At 39.3% G+C, this 18,032-nt stretch overlaps 1 protein-coding gene across 1 annotated transcript in view; it reads right to left on the bottom strand.

Annotated features, from left to right (window-relative positions):
* Positions 1–795, bottom strand: part of LOC140205953 (solute carrier family 35 member D2-like protein) — a 52,731-nt gene extending 51,936 nt beyond the window's left edge. The window contains exon 1 of the mRNA XM_072273865.1: positions 537–795. Coding sequence (XP_072129966.1) covers positions 537–736 — 200 coding nt within the window. The 5' untranslated portion in view covers positions 737–795. The remainder of the gene's footprint in view (positions 1–536) is intronic.
* Between the last annotated feature and the right edge of the window lie 17,237 nt (positions 796–18,032).

Genomic DNA, 18,032 nt, shown 5'->3' with positions numbered 1-18,032 from the left:
TTTTAATTCAGCCCGTTAAGTTATCGTGAAAGAGAAAATAAACTTTCAATAGTGGTTAAATACAAAATTCTCAAATTGAAAAGTGAGAAACGCAAAGTAAACCTAAGTTTCTAACATCAATTTTAAAAGTTAATGCAAAATATGAGAAATAACTTTGGCAGTGGATAGATCAGTATTTCCATATATTAAGAATCTGAAACCAAATATTGCTTCGGAAGAAATAGGAGCTGCTCGTTTCCTATGGATTTATACATTTAACACAATTAAAAGTTGCCATATGCAAAATTTCACCTTATAAATAATGTTGCAGTTAAAAAAAATCTCAAGTATTTAAAATACACACACACAACGTATTAACATTCAAGTCATGCTGGAGTCAATAAAATATCTTTAATAGGAATTAATGCAGAGAACATAACGATTAAACCAGATGCGATTTCTGTTTCAAACACTCCCAACCAAGCCACTGCTGCCCCGCTGCCAAGGCTAACGGCGCGGATCCCCGGGGTTCACGCCCCATGCAATTGACTTTTCACCTGTGGCTGGTAAGGACGCTCTTGTTCACGACGACAATAAAAAACGAGCTTATTCCGTAAAAAGCGGCTGCGCACAGCTTCAGGAAGACGGTCATCGGCTCGGCCGACATCTCGCCGACGCGAGCAGCATCTCCAGCCGCGTCGCTTCTTTCCTGGCTCGACTTAACCACAACATCATGACGTTGACGAACTTCTAACATGTCTTCACCCCCCAGGCTCCGCGGCGACGTCCCCTCCCCCTCTTCGGCGTGCTGACGTCATAGCCTCCCGGGCCGCACGTCGTGCGTACCGGGGAGGGGGTGGGGTTGAGCGTCCAAGCCTCTGGAAGATATTACGTAAATTATCTTTTTGTTATCGATTAATCTAGGTTAAGTAGCACTGAATTTTGAACCTGGAGGTGACAAAATAAGTTTTAACTATGTGAGCCGAAGCTTTACATCTGAAAGCCCAGTGATAGTTAAGAAGGGTAATTTTAGACAGTGAGGCTGGCGTTAACTACAGTGTCCCTTTGTTTCGCATTAATGTTGTGTCGGGGCTTCTATGTGCGACCGACGTTTTCGAGCCTGGTGGCCACCATCAGTGCTGGAGAGGGAGACGCTTCTTGCTGGCGTTTGGGGCGACTGGGCTGGCGAGATAGAGAAAACGGGGATTAAAAAAGTAAGAAAACTAAGTATAAAGGAGTGGGGTTTGAAAGTAGGATATCGAAGCAGTACAAGAGAGTGAGGAAAAGGAGATGGACAAGATTAGGTGCCCACGTATGTGCGTATTTGTGTATGTGCGGTTCTAAGTGCACAGGCTGGTTTCCTGTCGATTTCAACCTCTGCCATTGGACCAAGCCCTTATACTGTCAAAACTGTGGTACCTAGTGTACAACCATCACTCAAGGTTCATAAAGTAAAATACAGATACTTCTCAAGACTGGAAACAGAAACAAGTCATAGAGCCACATAAAACAGCGAAATAGGCCCATTGGTACACTGTACTCATGCTGACCTTCAAGCACCCTTTTACCAGCATTTGGTGTGTGGCTTTCCTTGCCTTGCTCCTGAGGGAACTACCTAATATGAATATTAGGGTCATAAACACAAGAGATTCTGGAAATCCAATGTAATACACACAAAATGCCAGAGGAACTGAGCAGGTCAGACAGCATCTATGAAGAGGAAATAAACAGTCCATGTATTGAGTGGAGATCCTTCACTAGGACCAGAAAGGAAGGGTGAGGAAGCCAGAATAAAAAGGTGGGGGAGAACAAGAAGTACAAGCTAGTAGGAGATAGTTGAAGCCACGTGAGAGGGAACTTGGGTAGACGGGGGAAGGGTGGTGAAATGAGCTGGGTGGCGATAGGTGGAAAACTTAAGGGGCTGAAGAAGAAGGAATCTTAGGAGAAACCGTTGGACATCAGAGCAGAATTAGGCCACTCAGCAGGTCTGCTCTGCCATTCCATCATCGCTGACTTATTATCCCTCTCAACTCTGTTCTGCCTTTTCCTGTAACCTTTGATGCTGTGACTAATCAATAACGTAGCAACTCTTTAACCATACTCAATGACCTAGCCTCTAAAGCCATCTGTGGCAATGAATTCCACACAATCATCACCCTCTGGCTAAAGAAATAACTGATTATCTCTGTTCTAAGCCTGTACCCACTGGTCCTAGACTCACCCATTTTAGGAAGCATCCACACTATCTAGGTCTTTCAATAAGATCTCTCCCCCTCCCACTCATTCTCCTAAGCTCCAGCGAGTACAGGCCCAGAGCCATCTAATATTCCTTATGTGTTAACCCTTTCATTCACAAACTCATTCTTGTAAACCACCTCTGTACCCTGTCCAAGTGCAGTCTTTCCAGTGCCTTATCAAGCCTCAGAATCACATCCTTGATCTTATATACTAACCCTCTTGAAATGAGAGCTAACATTGCATTTACTTTACTTACTACTGACTCAACGTGCACCCATGCCTGAGGCTGCTTAACAATATAAGAGGCCATGGTATTACAGGAAAGTTAGAAGCATGAATAGAAGATTGGCAGGAGGACAACAGTGGGAATAAAGGGGGCCTATTCTGGTTGGTTGCTGGTGACTAGTGGTTTACTGCAAGGGTTGGTAAAGGTGTAGAAAATAGTCTACACCTTTATTCCTTCTACCAGAGTGCATGACCATACAGTTCACTACACTATATTCCACTTGCCACTTTGTCCATTCCCCTTGTCTGTCTAGGTCCTTCTACTTCCTCAACACCACCTCCAAACTTGGCCACAAAGCCATCAATTCTGTCATCCAGTTCATACATACTGTATAATGTGAAAAGAAGCTGTCCTAATACTGACCCCTCCAGAACAACACTAGTCACCAGCAGCCAGCCAGAATAGGCCCCTTTATTCCCACTGTTGGCCTTCTGCCAATCTTCTATCCATCCTATATTTCCTGTAATACCATGGCCCCTTGTTCAGCAGCCTCAGGTATGCTACCTTGCCAAAGGCCTTCTGAGAATCCAAGTAAACAACACCCACTGACTCTCCTTTGTCTATCCTGCCTGTTATCCCAACAGATTTATTAGGAAAGATTTCCTCTAAAGGAAACCATGCTGACTTTGGCCTTCTTTATCACAAGTATTCGATTTATCATGCCTACAAGTATCCAAAAACATCTTTCCAACCAACCAGTGAAGTCAGGCTAACTGACCTATAATTTCCTTCCAGTGATTCTTGAAAGATAATTATCAATGTCTCCACAATCCCTTCAGCTACCTCATTCTGAACCCTGGGATATACTCCATTTGGCCCTTTTCTCATTGTTAATGTCAGGAAGGAGGTACAGAAGCCTCCAGGCACACACTTAGTGATTCAGGAAAAGCTTCTTCCCTTTTGCCATCGGATTTCTAAATGGACATTGAACCCATGAACACTACTTCATTGCTTCTTTATTTCCATTTTTTGCACTAATTTTAGCTTAACTATTTAATAGATGTATATATATTTAGAGTAATTCAGATTTTTAAAAATATTTATTATGTATTTCATTATACCACTGTAAAGTTAACAAATTTCACAGCTTATGATGGTGATATTAAACCTGATTCTGATAAGCACTTCATCACAGTAGATATGAGTGCAACCGGGTAATAGTCATTGAGGCGTTCACCTTGCTCTTCTTGGGCATTGTTATGATTATTGCCCTGTTAAGGCAGGTGGGAACCTCTGACTCCAGCAGCGAGAGATTGAGGATGTCCTTGAACACTCCCATCAATTGGTTGGCAGACCATCACCTCAGCCTGACTGACGTTGGCCTGAAGTGGAAGTACATGCTACCAGGATGATGGCAGAAAACCTCCTCGGCAAATAAAATGGACAACACTTGATCGCTAGATGTTCCAGGATGGGTGAGTCAGAACTGCTGGGTCTGTATACCACAGAGCTAATCATGAAGCCCATTCCACTTCCTCTACCTTTAAAAGACTCAGTTGTCCGGTCTTTACAACAGATGGTGAAGCCCTTGGGGGGTAGTGCTGTGTCTGAAATGGCAGGGATGAGCCATGTTTCCGTGAAGTAAAATATGCAGCAGTCCCTGATGTCCCTTTGGTACTGTAATCTTTCTCTGAGGTCTTCAATTTTATTTTTCAGAGGCTGTACACTCACCAGCAGGATAGTCTGGAGTGGGATGTGAAGGACCTAAGGTCACTGTTTTTCGATCGTACCTGTAGACTAGCCTGCTTTCCTCACTTCTTATTTCTTACAGGGGAATTACATTTGTGACACGAGTCTGCCATCTGGTATCTGCCAATTTTAAGGATCAAAAGATTTCTTTAAAATATCCGAACACGCTGTTTACTGAAGTATCCATGTCTATGACTGTAGATTTCTAATGTATTAGTCCCTAAAGGCAATATTTGATGATTCCCATCAGAGCTGCATGCAAAGAATTGGCAAATATTGGCGCCAGCTGAAAATGAGCAATAGCAAACGAGTAATAAAAATACAAAATACTGGACTTACTTTGCATTCAGGTCAATGACATTTCCTTAAGGTTGGAAAAATGAAAAAAAAAACACAAGTTTTAATTTGCAGAGAAGGAGCAAGAGAAAAAGAGGATGCCTATGACTAGATTGAAACAAGTAAATGGGTGACAAATCCTGTTGGTGTTACCACATAGAGGTGTTGAAAGTTTGTTAATCTTATCTGATTTATCTCAAGGAAATGTTAATAAATGGAGATGAATGTGGGGAAAATACTGCAACACTGAGATACAGAATGCATTAATTGTTAGAAACCAGAAGAAAATTAGAATGCCGGAAGTAGTCAGGAAATCAGCTAATATTCCTGGAGAGTGGAGAAACTAATTATCCAGTCGGATAACCTTGCATCTATACCAGGGGTCAGCAACCTTTTTGCCTCTGTGGGCCGGATCGCGTATGAATGAGCGGACGGTGGGCCAGGTAAATGCCATAAAAAACTTGAAGTATGGGAGTTATCTATTAAAATACATCTAGTTATGTTTGGCCTCAAACTGATGAATAACGTATGCTAGAAAATCATTTGTGCTTAAAGTTGCCTACCCCTAATCTATACCATCCAATTCTGATAAAATAGGGCAGACTGCTTATCTAAAGAGTGACAGGTAACTAAACTCTGTCAGCATTGTAGACTGAAAAGATATTCTGGAAACCAGCCACCCAAACTGCATTTTTTTATATATTGTGGAAGAAACCACGTTGTCAGCACTAAATTGAAAAACGTGTAAGTGAATTTCTACCTCACTCTGAAGGAATTATTTCAGTATCTGAATAATATGAAGGAAGCAGTGGAAAATACAAGCATTGCTTCTGCAGTTGCATGGGAAGGGAGAACCAGGAGGTTGTGGAGTGAACAGTCCATTCGGATTGCTAAATAGAAAGGAAAGGAAGTTGCACCTCATTGGAGCTGATGAAAATTACTGTGAGTGATTAGTGTGAAGGCTGGTGTGGTGGTGGTAGGTGAGGAAAAGGGGGCCCCACTCCTTACTCTGGGAGGTGAGGACAGAAGTGTAAGAAGTGGATAGTGTCTACCCAGAATAAGCATAAGTTCTTGAGGCTGCACATTTGAGCTGGAAGAAATGGTTAGAATTAAAGGAATAGTTGTTCAATGTAAATTCAGCCAGATGAAGGTGGAAGGTAACTGTTTTAGCTTCTGTTGAAGAATATAAAGGGTCCACAGTCTACTCTAGTGTGGACAGAGGCTTATAGAAAGAGTGGCCATTCATAGTAAAACTAAGCCTGTTAGGGCTTAGAAACTAGAAACTATCAAAAATGGCAATGGGGATGAGGGTGTTTTGGCGTAACTGGGAAAGGCTTGGATGTGAGGGAAGAAGAGTGGTGTCAGATAGGAGAAAGTAAATTCTGTCAGAAGAAGAAACAATGGGTCTCCCAGGGAAGGCCTGCTTGTTGATCTTAGGGAGGAGTTTGAAATAGGCGGTGGAGATTTGGCAATAAAGATTCGGAGGGAAGGCATCTGAAAAACGTGAGGTCCATGACTTTCTGGAAGACAATTGCTTGATGCTCAAAGGCAGGTCATTGTCTAGAGGGAGGATGAGGAGGTATTCAAGAGGTGATGTTTAGCCTCTGCAAGACATAGGTCAGATTTCCAGACCTCAACAGCACCATCTTTGTCAGTAGATTTGACGGCACTGTTGGGATTGTCAGTGCATAGGTTCACCCTCCCCCCCTCACTTCCAGGAATGACCAGCTTGGAAAAAGTTGTGTTCTGATGAAAAATTATTGACCAGAAACATTAATTTTGTTGCTCTTTTCACAGATTCAGCACGAGTTGTTGAGTATCTGTAGCATTTGCTTTTCTGTTTCAGATTTCCAACAACTGTAATTGTAGTTTTATTCTTCAATCGCAAATTATCAGCTTGTTTGATTCTAATCAAATTAAAGGCTTTTGTCCATTTTACTTTCCCATCTGAAACCACTTCTATCTCTTATCTCAGTTGTCTGATCAGGCAAGAAAAACCCAGGGAGCAGTGTCAACCGCCATGAATGGTGATATAGTATTTCTGTCAATCTTTATTGGCCCTTCATCTCCAACATGCTTCATGCTGGGGTGATATTAATCTGCAGGATCAATGGGAAACTGTTCAACTGCTTCTGCCTCCACTCTAGAACTAAGACCATTTCAACTTCAGGCAGGCAGCTGCAGCACACAAAAACACTCCCATTCAATGTATCAGTATTTAATTACAATACTTATGGACAAATTATATATTTATCATTTCCCTTGGCCCACCTCTTTAAAATGTTCAAAACAATTTGCACTTGGTTATTCAATAAAATACATGAATTAAGAGAGATTTACAAGATGTTGCCTGGATTGGAGAGTGTGCCTTACAAGAATAGGTTGAGTGAACTTGGTCTTTTTTCTTTGGAGCGACGGAGGATGAGAGGTGACTTATAGAGGTGCATAAGGTGATGAGAGGCATTGATCATGTGGATAGCCAGAGGCTTTTTCCCAGGGCTGAAATGGCTAACACGAGGGGGCATAGTTTTAAGGTGCTTGGAAGTAGGTATAGAGCGGATGTCAGAAGTAGGTTTTTCACACAGAGAGTGATGGGTGTGTGGAATGCACTGCCAGCAAAGGTGGTAGAGGCAGATACAATAGGGCCTTTTAAGAGACTTTTACATAGGTACGCGGCGCTTAGAAAAATAGACGGCTATGTAGTAGAGTAATTCTAGGTAGTTTCTAGATTAGGTTATGTAGTCAACACGACATTCCTGGCCAAAGGGCGTGTAATAGCCATAGTCATAGTCATACTTTATTAATCCCGAGGGAAATTGGTTTTTGTTAGAGTTGCTCCATAAATAATAACTAGTAATGGAACCATAAATAGTTAAATAGTAATATGTAAATTATGAAATAAGTCCTGGACCAGCCTATCGGCACAGGGTGTCTGACCCTCCAAGGGAGGAGTTGTAAAGTTTGATGACCACAGGCAGGAAAGACTTCCTATGACGCTCGGTGCTGCATCTCGGTGGGATGAGTCTCTGGCTGAATGTACTCCTGTGCCCACCCAGTACATTATGTAGTGGATGGGAGATATTGACCAAGATGTGCTGTAGATTTATATATTTTAAACAAATTTAACAACTACGACAGCTTAATTTGTTGCATTCTCCCACAAGCAAAATAGGGAATTTTCAATAGCAGGCCTTGACAAAACAAGCATTCATACTAACTTAATATTTTGAAGGTGCTTTTTCCAGTTCTAATTAGGGATATTTTCAGTATATAATTTGAGACTAACCACAGCACTAGATTATTTTTGAAGTGTCCTTTTTGTGGTATACAATTTTCTTTGGTAACAGCATTGGAGAGTTTACTTTAGAATCATAACCAAAAATAATGACTGGGAAGGTGGTTCAATTGTTACAGTTGGGAAGGTGAAAGGTATCGAAAATTTTCAGAGACGTTATAATGGCTTCTCTAGTTTTTATTATTGGCTTCTGAATGAATCTGCGCCAGTAACTTTTAAAGCATCTCAGTATGAGTTTACTCAGGTGATTTAGAAACCTTATTTTACCCCGTATTTCAAGGCAATTAGCAACCTCATGACATTCACTTTGTGACTGCCTTCCAAAGCTTTTGTGGGATGTTGTGAAGGCAGTGATGCAGTTCAGCATTCATGAGGGATTCAAAACTTGTGTCATTATGTTTATTTGGTTAATTTTGCAAAGAACAGCATTTCTGAATGCTGCCAAACCATTTTGTTTCTGAATTCTCTGTGGCAGTTGGGAACCAAAGGGAAACTCATGGCATATTGCTCCATTTTTCTGAATATGGATCTCAGTGTTTTTAATTTCAGAAAGCTTTGAAAATTTCCTGTTAAAGGTTTCAAAAAGGTACAATTTGGCTTGCCTAGACTCCATAGATGATTTTGTTGTTATATTCTGCCACTCACTCTACATCAGATAATTTCTTCAGCATTTTCAGCATTTCTGACTTTGCACTTTTCCTTTGCATTAAAGCTTACAAGAAAAGCTATTGCTTTACTAATTTTAAAATTTCCATACAATGGGTCTGTTATCTGCTGAAGCTAAGGCACCTCCTTAACTACAATTATGAATAATTGTACTTTTCAGGAATAAAAATAGAAATTGCTAGAAAATAAGTCTGAAATTCAGTCAACATCAGTGGAAATAGAAACACAAAATAATCTGCAGATGCTGGGGTCAAAGCAACACTCAGAACACGCTGGAGGAACTCAGCAGGTCGGGCAGCATCCGTGGAAAAGATCGGTCAACGTTTCGGGCCGGAACCTGACGAAGGGTTCCGGCCCAAAACGTCAACTGATCTTTTCCACAGATGCTGCCCGACCTACTGAGTTCCTCCAGCGTGTTGTGAATGGAAATAGAAATGTTCAAGTTTCAGATGTGGAATTACACCAGGCCCGTGAAAGAGAAAAATAAATCAGTGAGGATAGCAGCAAACAAGGGACTTTGGCATTAACTATTTCTCTTTGCACAAATGTTGCCAGACCTGCAGAGTTTTTCTATCATTTTATGCTTTGTATCATATTGACTCTTTTTTAAAATCCTACTCACATAAATCTGGCCACTGGGTAGTTCCCACAACCCTACCCATTGTAAAGACCAAAAGCTTAATTTGGCAGTAGCTGCTCCCATTAGGCCAATTTGACTCACCCTATCACAACTATTTTCCTTTTTTTCTGTACATAACTATCCTAACTTCTCTCCCTTGAAAACCTAACTCATACCTCTCTCATTCCCAGTTACTACAAAGGATTGAAGACCAGAATGTTGACTTTATCTATCTACAGACACTGCCTGGCCTGCTAAGCTTTTCCAAGATATTCCATTTTTATTTCTGATCTCCAGCATCTACAGTTATTTTGATTTTCATTTTTTATGGTGTTGTATCTCATTTAGAGATTTTTCTAGAAGGATTAACATCACAGCTGAAATCACTTAACAACAAAACTTTTATTTGTAGGATACTTTTTGAAGGGTTGTTTTTTATATGTTGATGAAATAACAGTTTCAGTATTCAATTTAAAATCATGTTTAATATCTACAGTTTCATCACGTCATTTCGTTATTTTCAAATTCATTTGTGATACTTTGTGGTTTGGTGTTATTTTTAGCACATATAATTAGAAGGAAAGCATTCCGGAGGATAGAAGAGTACTGCAAAATATCGGAGATGATGAAGAATCACATATTCAAGTACATTTTCAAATTACAAGGGAACAGCATGAAATTTTAGGTCTTAATTTGAATAGTTAGGCAGTTAAATCATCAAGAAGCATGCAAGAAAAGTTTTCAGAAACTTGATCCACAAATAACCATGGCAATATTTATTTAATGTATAAGGATTGCAATTTGTCTACCAATATGTCCTTCTGCATTTCATAGTCTGGTAAACTTTCAGCATCTTTGGATATTTTGCAACGTAGACCACAAATTAACTACTTCAGTGAATTTCATAATATTTAATAGAATTTGAACTCACAATTGCTAGTTAACTGCTATCAAAACAATTACAACCACCCTTTCAATGGTTGAAACTTGTCATGTAGAAAAACCTATAGAGTGTAGTCAGGAGATATCTGGGTTAATATATATTAGGAGGAAACTCTTAGAATATCGACCAATGGTCATATTGAGACTCAGTCTTGATGCAGTCTTTTCAAGGACGTAACTGGTTCTGAGTTCAAACTGTAGAGCAGCATCGCTGAGCCTGTGAAGTGTCTCTCCCTCCAAAAGGTGCATCTTTTAAGATCCCTTCAGAATTGACACTTAGGGAAGCCCCCAAAATGGGCTAGCAACAAAAGGTAAACATCAATGACAATTGCTTTGTGCTGATCAATCCTCCAGTTTTCTCTATAATTTAGCCTTAATGTTCCACACACAAGGTAATATATTTAAGTTTCTTAACAATTGTTTATAATGAACACTTACATTAGCTGTTATGCCTAGATAGATTTTATAGTTAAACACATCCATTCCCACAGCCTTTTGCAGCTTAAGTTGTCCATAGCTTCTAGTCCTCAGGATCACACAATAATGAAGTAGAATCATAAAAATATTACAGCACATAAAAAGGCCATTTGGCCCATTATGTCTAAGGTTAAGAAACTGTTATTCAATATAATTCCATCATCCATCACTTGATCTGTAGACATGTAGGTCACGGTTCTCCAAGAATGGGATGAGGATTTACCCTCACCTACCATCTAATCCTCTGTACCCTCCCCAGTGCACTCACAATTTTCCTACAATTTGATTAGCAGAATTGTTAGAACAAAGTCATAGTCACCAGTTTTATTTATGTTGTACACATTACATTTTATGCCTCAGATAATTAAAAATGCACCCCATATCCCTTTTTAACCACATTTTTGATCAGTGCTGATACTTTTAGTCCCTTTTGATCTTGCATATCTTTCAATATCGTCCTACTTAATGTGTCTTCCCCTGCCATATTGAACTTCCTCAGTGTATTACTATACTACTATGTGTTAAATTCCTTTTTTAACTTCCTGCAGATCTAGTCCTTAGGTTACAGTCTGCATCCTATGTTCACCAATAGGAGAAGCACACACATAAATCCAGTCTCTTGCTAGATCAGGCTCCAGCCAATATAGCCCCATTTTCATGTATTGTTTATTTTTCCTATCTGTTTGATAGAAAAAGTGCTTCTAGACCGTGTAAGATACTATGTTTTATATTTAGAGGGATTTTTTCTGCAAAGTTATCAGCCATTAATATTGGGATGGTATTGAGAAGCTCAAATCCAGTCATTGAGAGTGTACAGAAACGGTTGAAGGAGCAGACCCCTTCACCAACTACCTATTCACCAGCCCAAGCAGCAGAACTAACAACTATGCCATCTATTTTCCCATGGATCTAACAATTGCCAATGGCCAATATCCCTTTATTTCAGCCAGTAGCTTGCTTTTTTTGAAATAAGGGTGCCTCTTTTCTCCTTGCTTTCTGTCTAGATTCTAGAATGCATCATAGTGCCCTCATGATTCGATATGGACAAAGTTGACCCCAAAGTTTATTATAGAACGAGAGATTCTGGAGATGCTAGAAATCCAAAGTAACATTTACAAAATGCTGGAGGAATTCAACAGATCAGGCAGCATCTATGGAAAGGAACAAAGAGTTGATGTTTTGAGCCAAGAACCTTCATCAGGACTGTGAAGGAAGGGGGAAAATCAGAATAAGAAGATGAGGGGGAGGGGATGGAGTACAAGCTGGGAGGTGATAGAGGCAAAAGGTAAAGGTTTGAATAAGAAGTAATTGGATAAGAGAGGAGAGTATACCATGGGAGAAGGGGAAAGAGGAGGAACAACAGAGGGAACTGATAGGCAGGTGAGGAGAAGAGAAGGGGTAAGGGGGAGCCAGAATGAGAAATGTAAAAGAAAATGAGGAGGGGGAGGTGTGACGAGAATACACATAAATTAAGATGTTTGCTGGCCTGGGCTAGCATCAGTGGCATCAGCAGTTGGTCTGCCACCTGTCCTCAGGAGAAGGAGAGATAAGGAACAATGAAGCAGCATCTGGAGATGTGTAATGAAGGGAGGCGAGAGAGAGCTGTCTTGGGCGGCTCCCCCTTTGAACCCTGAACTGTTTGAAGTGATGGACAGGCGATACCCCAACAGGGGGATAAAAAGGGACAGGTAAGGCAGCACACACACGACACCCGAGGTAACGAGACCCTGGAAGCAGTGCGCCTCTCACAACTCGGTGGGAAGCTTTTGGACGGCTGATCACAGGATCAGCCTTAAACGCACAGGGTGGAAAGGTACGATCAGCGGGAACCCGGTGTGTGTCCACCCTCGCTTGGGTGCCGGGTTCACTGCAGAGGATCAACCGCATCTGGAGGAGGGGTCACAGTCGGTGACCTCAGGTGACATCACAAAGGACCCGCCCGAAAGCTGCTTGTGAGCAATATTGCAGGTCTGTGAGTGGAAGCCGTTCTGAATGATCAGTCGTTCTCGTTCTCTCTCTCTCTCCCCCCACGTTGTCCATCGCCATGGCAACGATTACTGCGAACTGAACTAAATTGGACTGAACTTTGTGTCACTTTGAAATTGGTCATTTACCCCTAGACAACGATAGAGCTTGATTGATGCTGTTATCTTAATTCTGTGCACATGTGTGTTTATCATTGCTGAACTGTTGCATTTATTATCCTTTTGATTACTGTGTTGCTTGTTCCTTTAATAAAACTTTCTTAGTTCTAGTAATCCAGACTCCAACTGAGTGATCCATTTCTGCTGGTTTGGCAACCCAGTTACGGGGTACGTAACAGAGGAAATTACCCAATGTTCAAGAAATGAATGTACATGCCGGTAGGTTGGAGGCTACCCAGACCGAATATGAGGTGTTGCTCCTCCAATGTGAAAGTGACCTCATTGTAAATCTACAGCCTTTTTGTTTGCCTGCCAGTTTGTAAAATAGAGGGAATGAAAATGTTGATGTTCTAACCCAAATAAAGTTGAAATAGATAGATGAGTGAAAGTTGAATTGTGAATATTGATAAATGGAGAAAAGTCTTCCTCTGTAAATATGAAACTTGTATCATGGTATGTACCTGAGAATTTTGGGTTGTGCACTGTTAGACTTGCCATACCTCTGATTATTAAACACTATTATTACAGAGTTCAAGTGGCATATACTTCAGAAGTCTGAAGTACAAAAAATACTCCTGCAACAGTTATTTGATATATACTGTGTGATTTTGCTGTGGACTAGTAAAGCAGCAGATATTCACAGCAAAATATCAGATCTTTTAAAATAAAATACAAGGGATATTTTTACCTCAAAATGAGCAGTAATTTACTTTCAGGAAGGAAATGTATTAACAAAATGTAAGAAATAGATTAAATGTAAAATGAAACTTGGTAAATTAAATTGATTTTATTCATTGGCATGCCCTTTAGGTCAAAATAATTTATAAATCATATATCTGATAAGAATTTGTCCTTTTATTGTACACTAGACATGCATTTTGTATTAATTTTTACCAAGAAATTTAGAGAAACAGGTTACGGGAGAAAAGGCTGTTGTCAAATTAATGGAAAATATTGAGATAGGGAGGTGGGGGTAAATAGCATTCTCCATTGTGACTGGACACTCCAAACCCCACCTTGCCCCACCACCCCATGATGAACTGACTTGATTGACTCTCAAAATTAACAGCACTTTAATGTTGGAGTTCAGAGTTCAATTCTGCTGTTGTCTGTAAGGAGTTTGCAAGTTCTCCCATGACCGTGTGAGTTTCTTCTGGGTGCTCTTGATTCCTCCCATGTCCAACGATGCACCATTAGTTGGTTAATTGGTCATTATAAATTGCCTTGTGATTAGGCTAAAGTTAAATAGGGAGGTTGCTGGGCAGTGTGGCTCTTCGGGCCAGAAGGCCCTGTTCCACACTGTATCTCTAAATGAATAATAATTAAATAAAAGCCTAAATCAGCCATCAAAATGGTAGAATGTCTCTAACACTTACAAACATTAGAATATATCAAATACTTAACATTTTTAATTATTGTTGTAAATTATTGTTTTGATTTACTTTTTACTTTTTATTTATCTCCTATTTACATCTCACAGATCAGCCTCATTTACTGTAATAAGCTTTTACCACACCCTCTCAGCTGGCAGCATCACTATTTACATAATTTAGTGTCTCTACTTCCAACCCCTTCCCTTTCTCTGCATGGTATAACTTTATTTTCAATTCTGAGGAACTGTTAGCTACCTGAAATGTTGACTGCTTTTCCTTCAAAACTTGCTGCAGACCTTTAGAGTATTTTCAGTATTTCTGTTTTATTTTAGTTATTTTTCTGTAAATTCTGTGAAATTTACAATGAGTAGTGTTACTTCATCAATAATCTAGCAGAATATTGGTGAAGGAGTGGGTGTGTGTGATATCATTAATCTTCAAAATGCAGGCTTCGTCAATTGGATGTTCCAGTCTATGATTTTCTTAACAAATGATGTCTTTTATTTCTAAATGATTAAAAACAGCATGATATATATTCTAGCTAAATTGTTTCATAATAGATGTTGTGCCTTCATTTCTGTAGTCTGCTGAAGGGAATCATTGTCAAGGTTCAAATGCCAATTACACCTAGTTGCTAGGACTTTAGTATTTAAAATAAGCAATTTGGAGTGTTTCCATACACAGAAGAAGAATGTATAGACAGATATTAAGATTATTCCAAGAATTCTGTACCTGCCACCTTGAATACTGTAATCAATCTCATTTCTATTGCTATTCTTCCCTCTTTTTAATAACTGTTTCCCTTCTGCATCCCTTGGGTTTACTGGTGAGAATATATGTGTGTTTCTAATCTTCTTTTTGGTTAATGTTATTTCCATCATTACTATTTTTTAGCCATACAATGAATAATTGTGAAAATCATGGAAGCTCACAAATAAAATCCCACTCTTTGATCTAAGAAGGCTTAAATTTGGATTAGATTTTGTGCTTGCAAAAGAATGAGTCATAAATTTAATCATTCTTGTTATAGGCATTGAATAAGGATGGGCTTTTCCTTTCCTTTATTCGTTCCCTTTACACTTCCCTGTTTATTTGTCTTTGCTGTGCAGCCTGCAGTTAGGTTTCCACATTTAATTTCTCCAACTCAAGACAGAATTGCTATGCTTGGTTAATCCTAAAAGCCAAACAAACACAGCTTGACATAATGTGACACTTATTGTTTAATCACTGGAGTACATTATTACCAAGCTCATCTGAGAGAAAAACACTAGATTTTCTGTTAATATATGTTATTAGTCATAATAGCTTGATTGTCATTTTTAATGATACTAACATTCCTGGAAAAACAATCATTTCTGAAGTATTCCACTTATGCAAGTACAGTTAAAAAAACATCTTGGAGCTTGAGCACCTAGCTATTAATTTACATTAAATACCTCTGCTTACCTATATTTTTATCTTGGAAATCTGTTTATTTCAGTGGAGAATATCCTGATCCATCCACTTTAATGTTGATGAATAATCCAAGAAAACTTCAGAGGATATGGTGAATCACACAGAAATTCAATTCTGTTAATTATTTCTCAACACAGTGGTTCTGGTCTATTGGACCAAGGGTAGCCATTTATTTGGGATAATTCTTAAGGAACAAAAACGAATGGAGAAAATAGCCAGGACACTCGTAGTTTGTTTGGGACACCATGTTGCATACTGAGGCAGAAGACTTGCTGAACTGTCTGCAGTTAGCGTCAGTCATGATAACTTGTGTGGTCACTGGAGTGAAGAGTTTTTAAGTAGTGTCAGTCGTGTTGAAAAAGCAGTGATTTTTGTCCCTGATAGTTGGCGAGAAATAAGCTGAAAGGCAATTCAGTCTGTATTGCTCACTAAAATTTCAAGTATTCAGATTTGAAGATGCTAGAAATGGCCGGGAGTTTAAATATAAAACAATTTCACTCCTTCAGCAAATTAGAAACTATGAAGAATTTGCAGTCAGTGACAATCACCTTGAATGTTACAATGAAAATGAAGATTTGAAGGATGCAATTGTTGATGCATTGCATGAAGCCAGTCCATTATCTGCACTAAGTGTGCCTATGCTGATTTTGTTCATTTACAGTCAATCAAAAGAACACAGCAACATACCATCGTTAACTATTAGGAACTAATTCACAGTACTGTAGTGGTATTAGTGATGTTCTAATTTTCTCTGTATTTTATTTAAATATATAATTTGTTACTCATTTAAATGGTAGTTTGTCTTTTATTGTACTTTTTTAACCATTTCCATGAAACTTTTGGCTAATTGGGGCCAAAATGCACTGGTCCCGAAGTGTCCTAATTAATCAGAATCCACTGTAACTATTTACTTTTGCATACCTCCTACATTCAAGGTAACCAAAAAAAAGCAATTTCCCTATCCCAGAAATTACAAGAGGACAGTGAGAAACTCTTTAGAATTTCAGGGCCTCCATTTTAACTGAAATTTGTTGTCAATCATTGATCAGCCTTGACCAGTAAATATGAAATAATGATTGCTATGCAATTCTTTTGTGAGAATTGTGATTGTGATTTAACACAGTGAGATTAATAGATTTACTATGGGAATAACCACTATCAAGGAATCTACACACATGCAGTAAAAGACAGGAATTAGATATTCAGCATTATCTTACAAGCAAAAATATATGGTATAGACACTCAAATATCTAATACTGAAAAATGAAAATTGTGCAGTTTTTATTGCTACATAAATGTAAATCACAATAAGCATCCTGCCCATGTGAACAATGGATAATAGGCCAAGAACTGAAGTGTTTGAAGAGTATGCTGACCAGGTCGTTTTCTGATGAGAAGCAAGAACAAGTAGAGCTCTGATTCAGTTGCTTCTGTATCTGTAAGAAAGTTCAGTAGTGGCAGGTTAAACACTTTAGCAAAATCCTATTGCTTATATAGGTTAAAAGGTCCCGGTGTACTCTTCTCTGGTCTATGGTCTATATCAGTATTTCCAGTTAATAGTTTACAATTTTTTTAGGATATATTTACCAAATCCTTCAAACCCATTCCGAGTTCTGATTAGACATTTAGCACTGATTGTTAGCAGGCTGTCATTATAACTCCCTGTAGCCTGCTGTTCGGAGGTACTCAGTAAGGAACAGTAATTATTAGCCTTTTTAATTTCCTCTTTGCCTCTCATACAGGATTTAAGGTTGAATGAACTTAAGAGCAGGAAATAGGCCATAAGGCCCTTCATGACTGCTCTGCCATTCAATATTGTTTCAAGCTGCTTTTCCCATCAAAATTATTTCTTCCTATATAGACTGCATATTTTCCCCAGTGCAGTTCCACTTGAATTTGTAATCACTCTGATGCTCTCTGCACTTTGACAGTTTTCACTTTCCTACTCAGGTATACCATGGATGTAGAATTCCTCTATACTTCCATTATAAAACAGGAGGATATGAGAACCCTCAGCTTCTTCCTTGAGCAAAGTCCCAACCAATTTCCTGTCCACAGACACACTAATTTTCTTAGCTGAACTCCTTTTTGCTTTGAACTGTTTGTTTATCATGATTCATGTTCTCCCAGTTAAAGTGTTTCTATGGGTACTTGCATGGCCCCAAGCTATGCCTGAATCTTTCTTGTGGGATAAGTCAAACAGTCCTTGTTTTGTACTATGCAAACCTCCTGCCTTGGTTCATCTTGGACTCCTTCCTTCCTTTTCTGGAGTTCTCTGCTTCCACCTCAGGGGATAGGTTAATGTCAAATGTTCATCACAAGCATACAGATTCTGACACTATCTCTCAGTCATAGTCATAGACTTGTACAGAATAGAAATGGGTCTTTTGTCCCACGTATCCATGCCGACCCTTCTGCACACATACACTAATTTCATCTGCCCATTTGCTCGGTCTCCCATGACTTCCCTGCATAACAGTATATTTTAAACATACTAATTATATCTGATTCCACCACCTCTTCTGGAAATGTT

Source organism: Mobula birostris, chromosome 12 (genome assembly GCF_030028105.1).
Source record: "Mobula birostris isolate sMobBir1 chromosome 12, sMobBir1.hap1, whole genome shotgun sequence".
In the NCBI taxonomy this organism is placed as follows: Eukaryota; Metazoa; Chordata; class Chondrichthyes; order Myliobatiformes; family Myliobatidae; genus Mobula; species Mobula birostris.
Note: the sequence above shows the minus strand (reverse complement) of the source record. Positions and strands in the feature narration are given on the sequence as shown.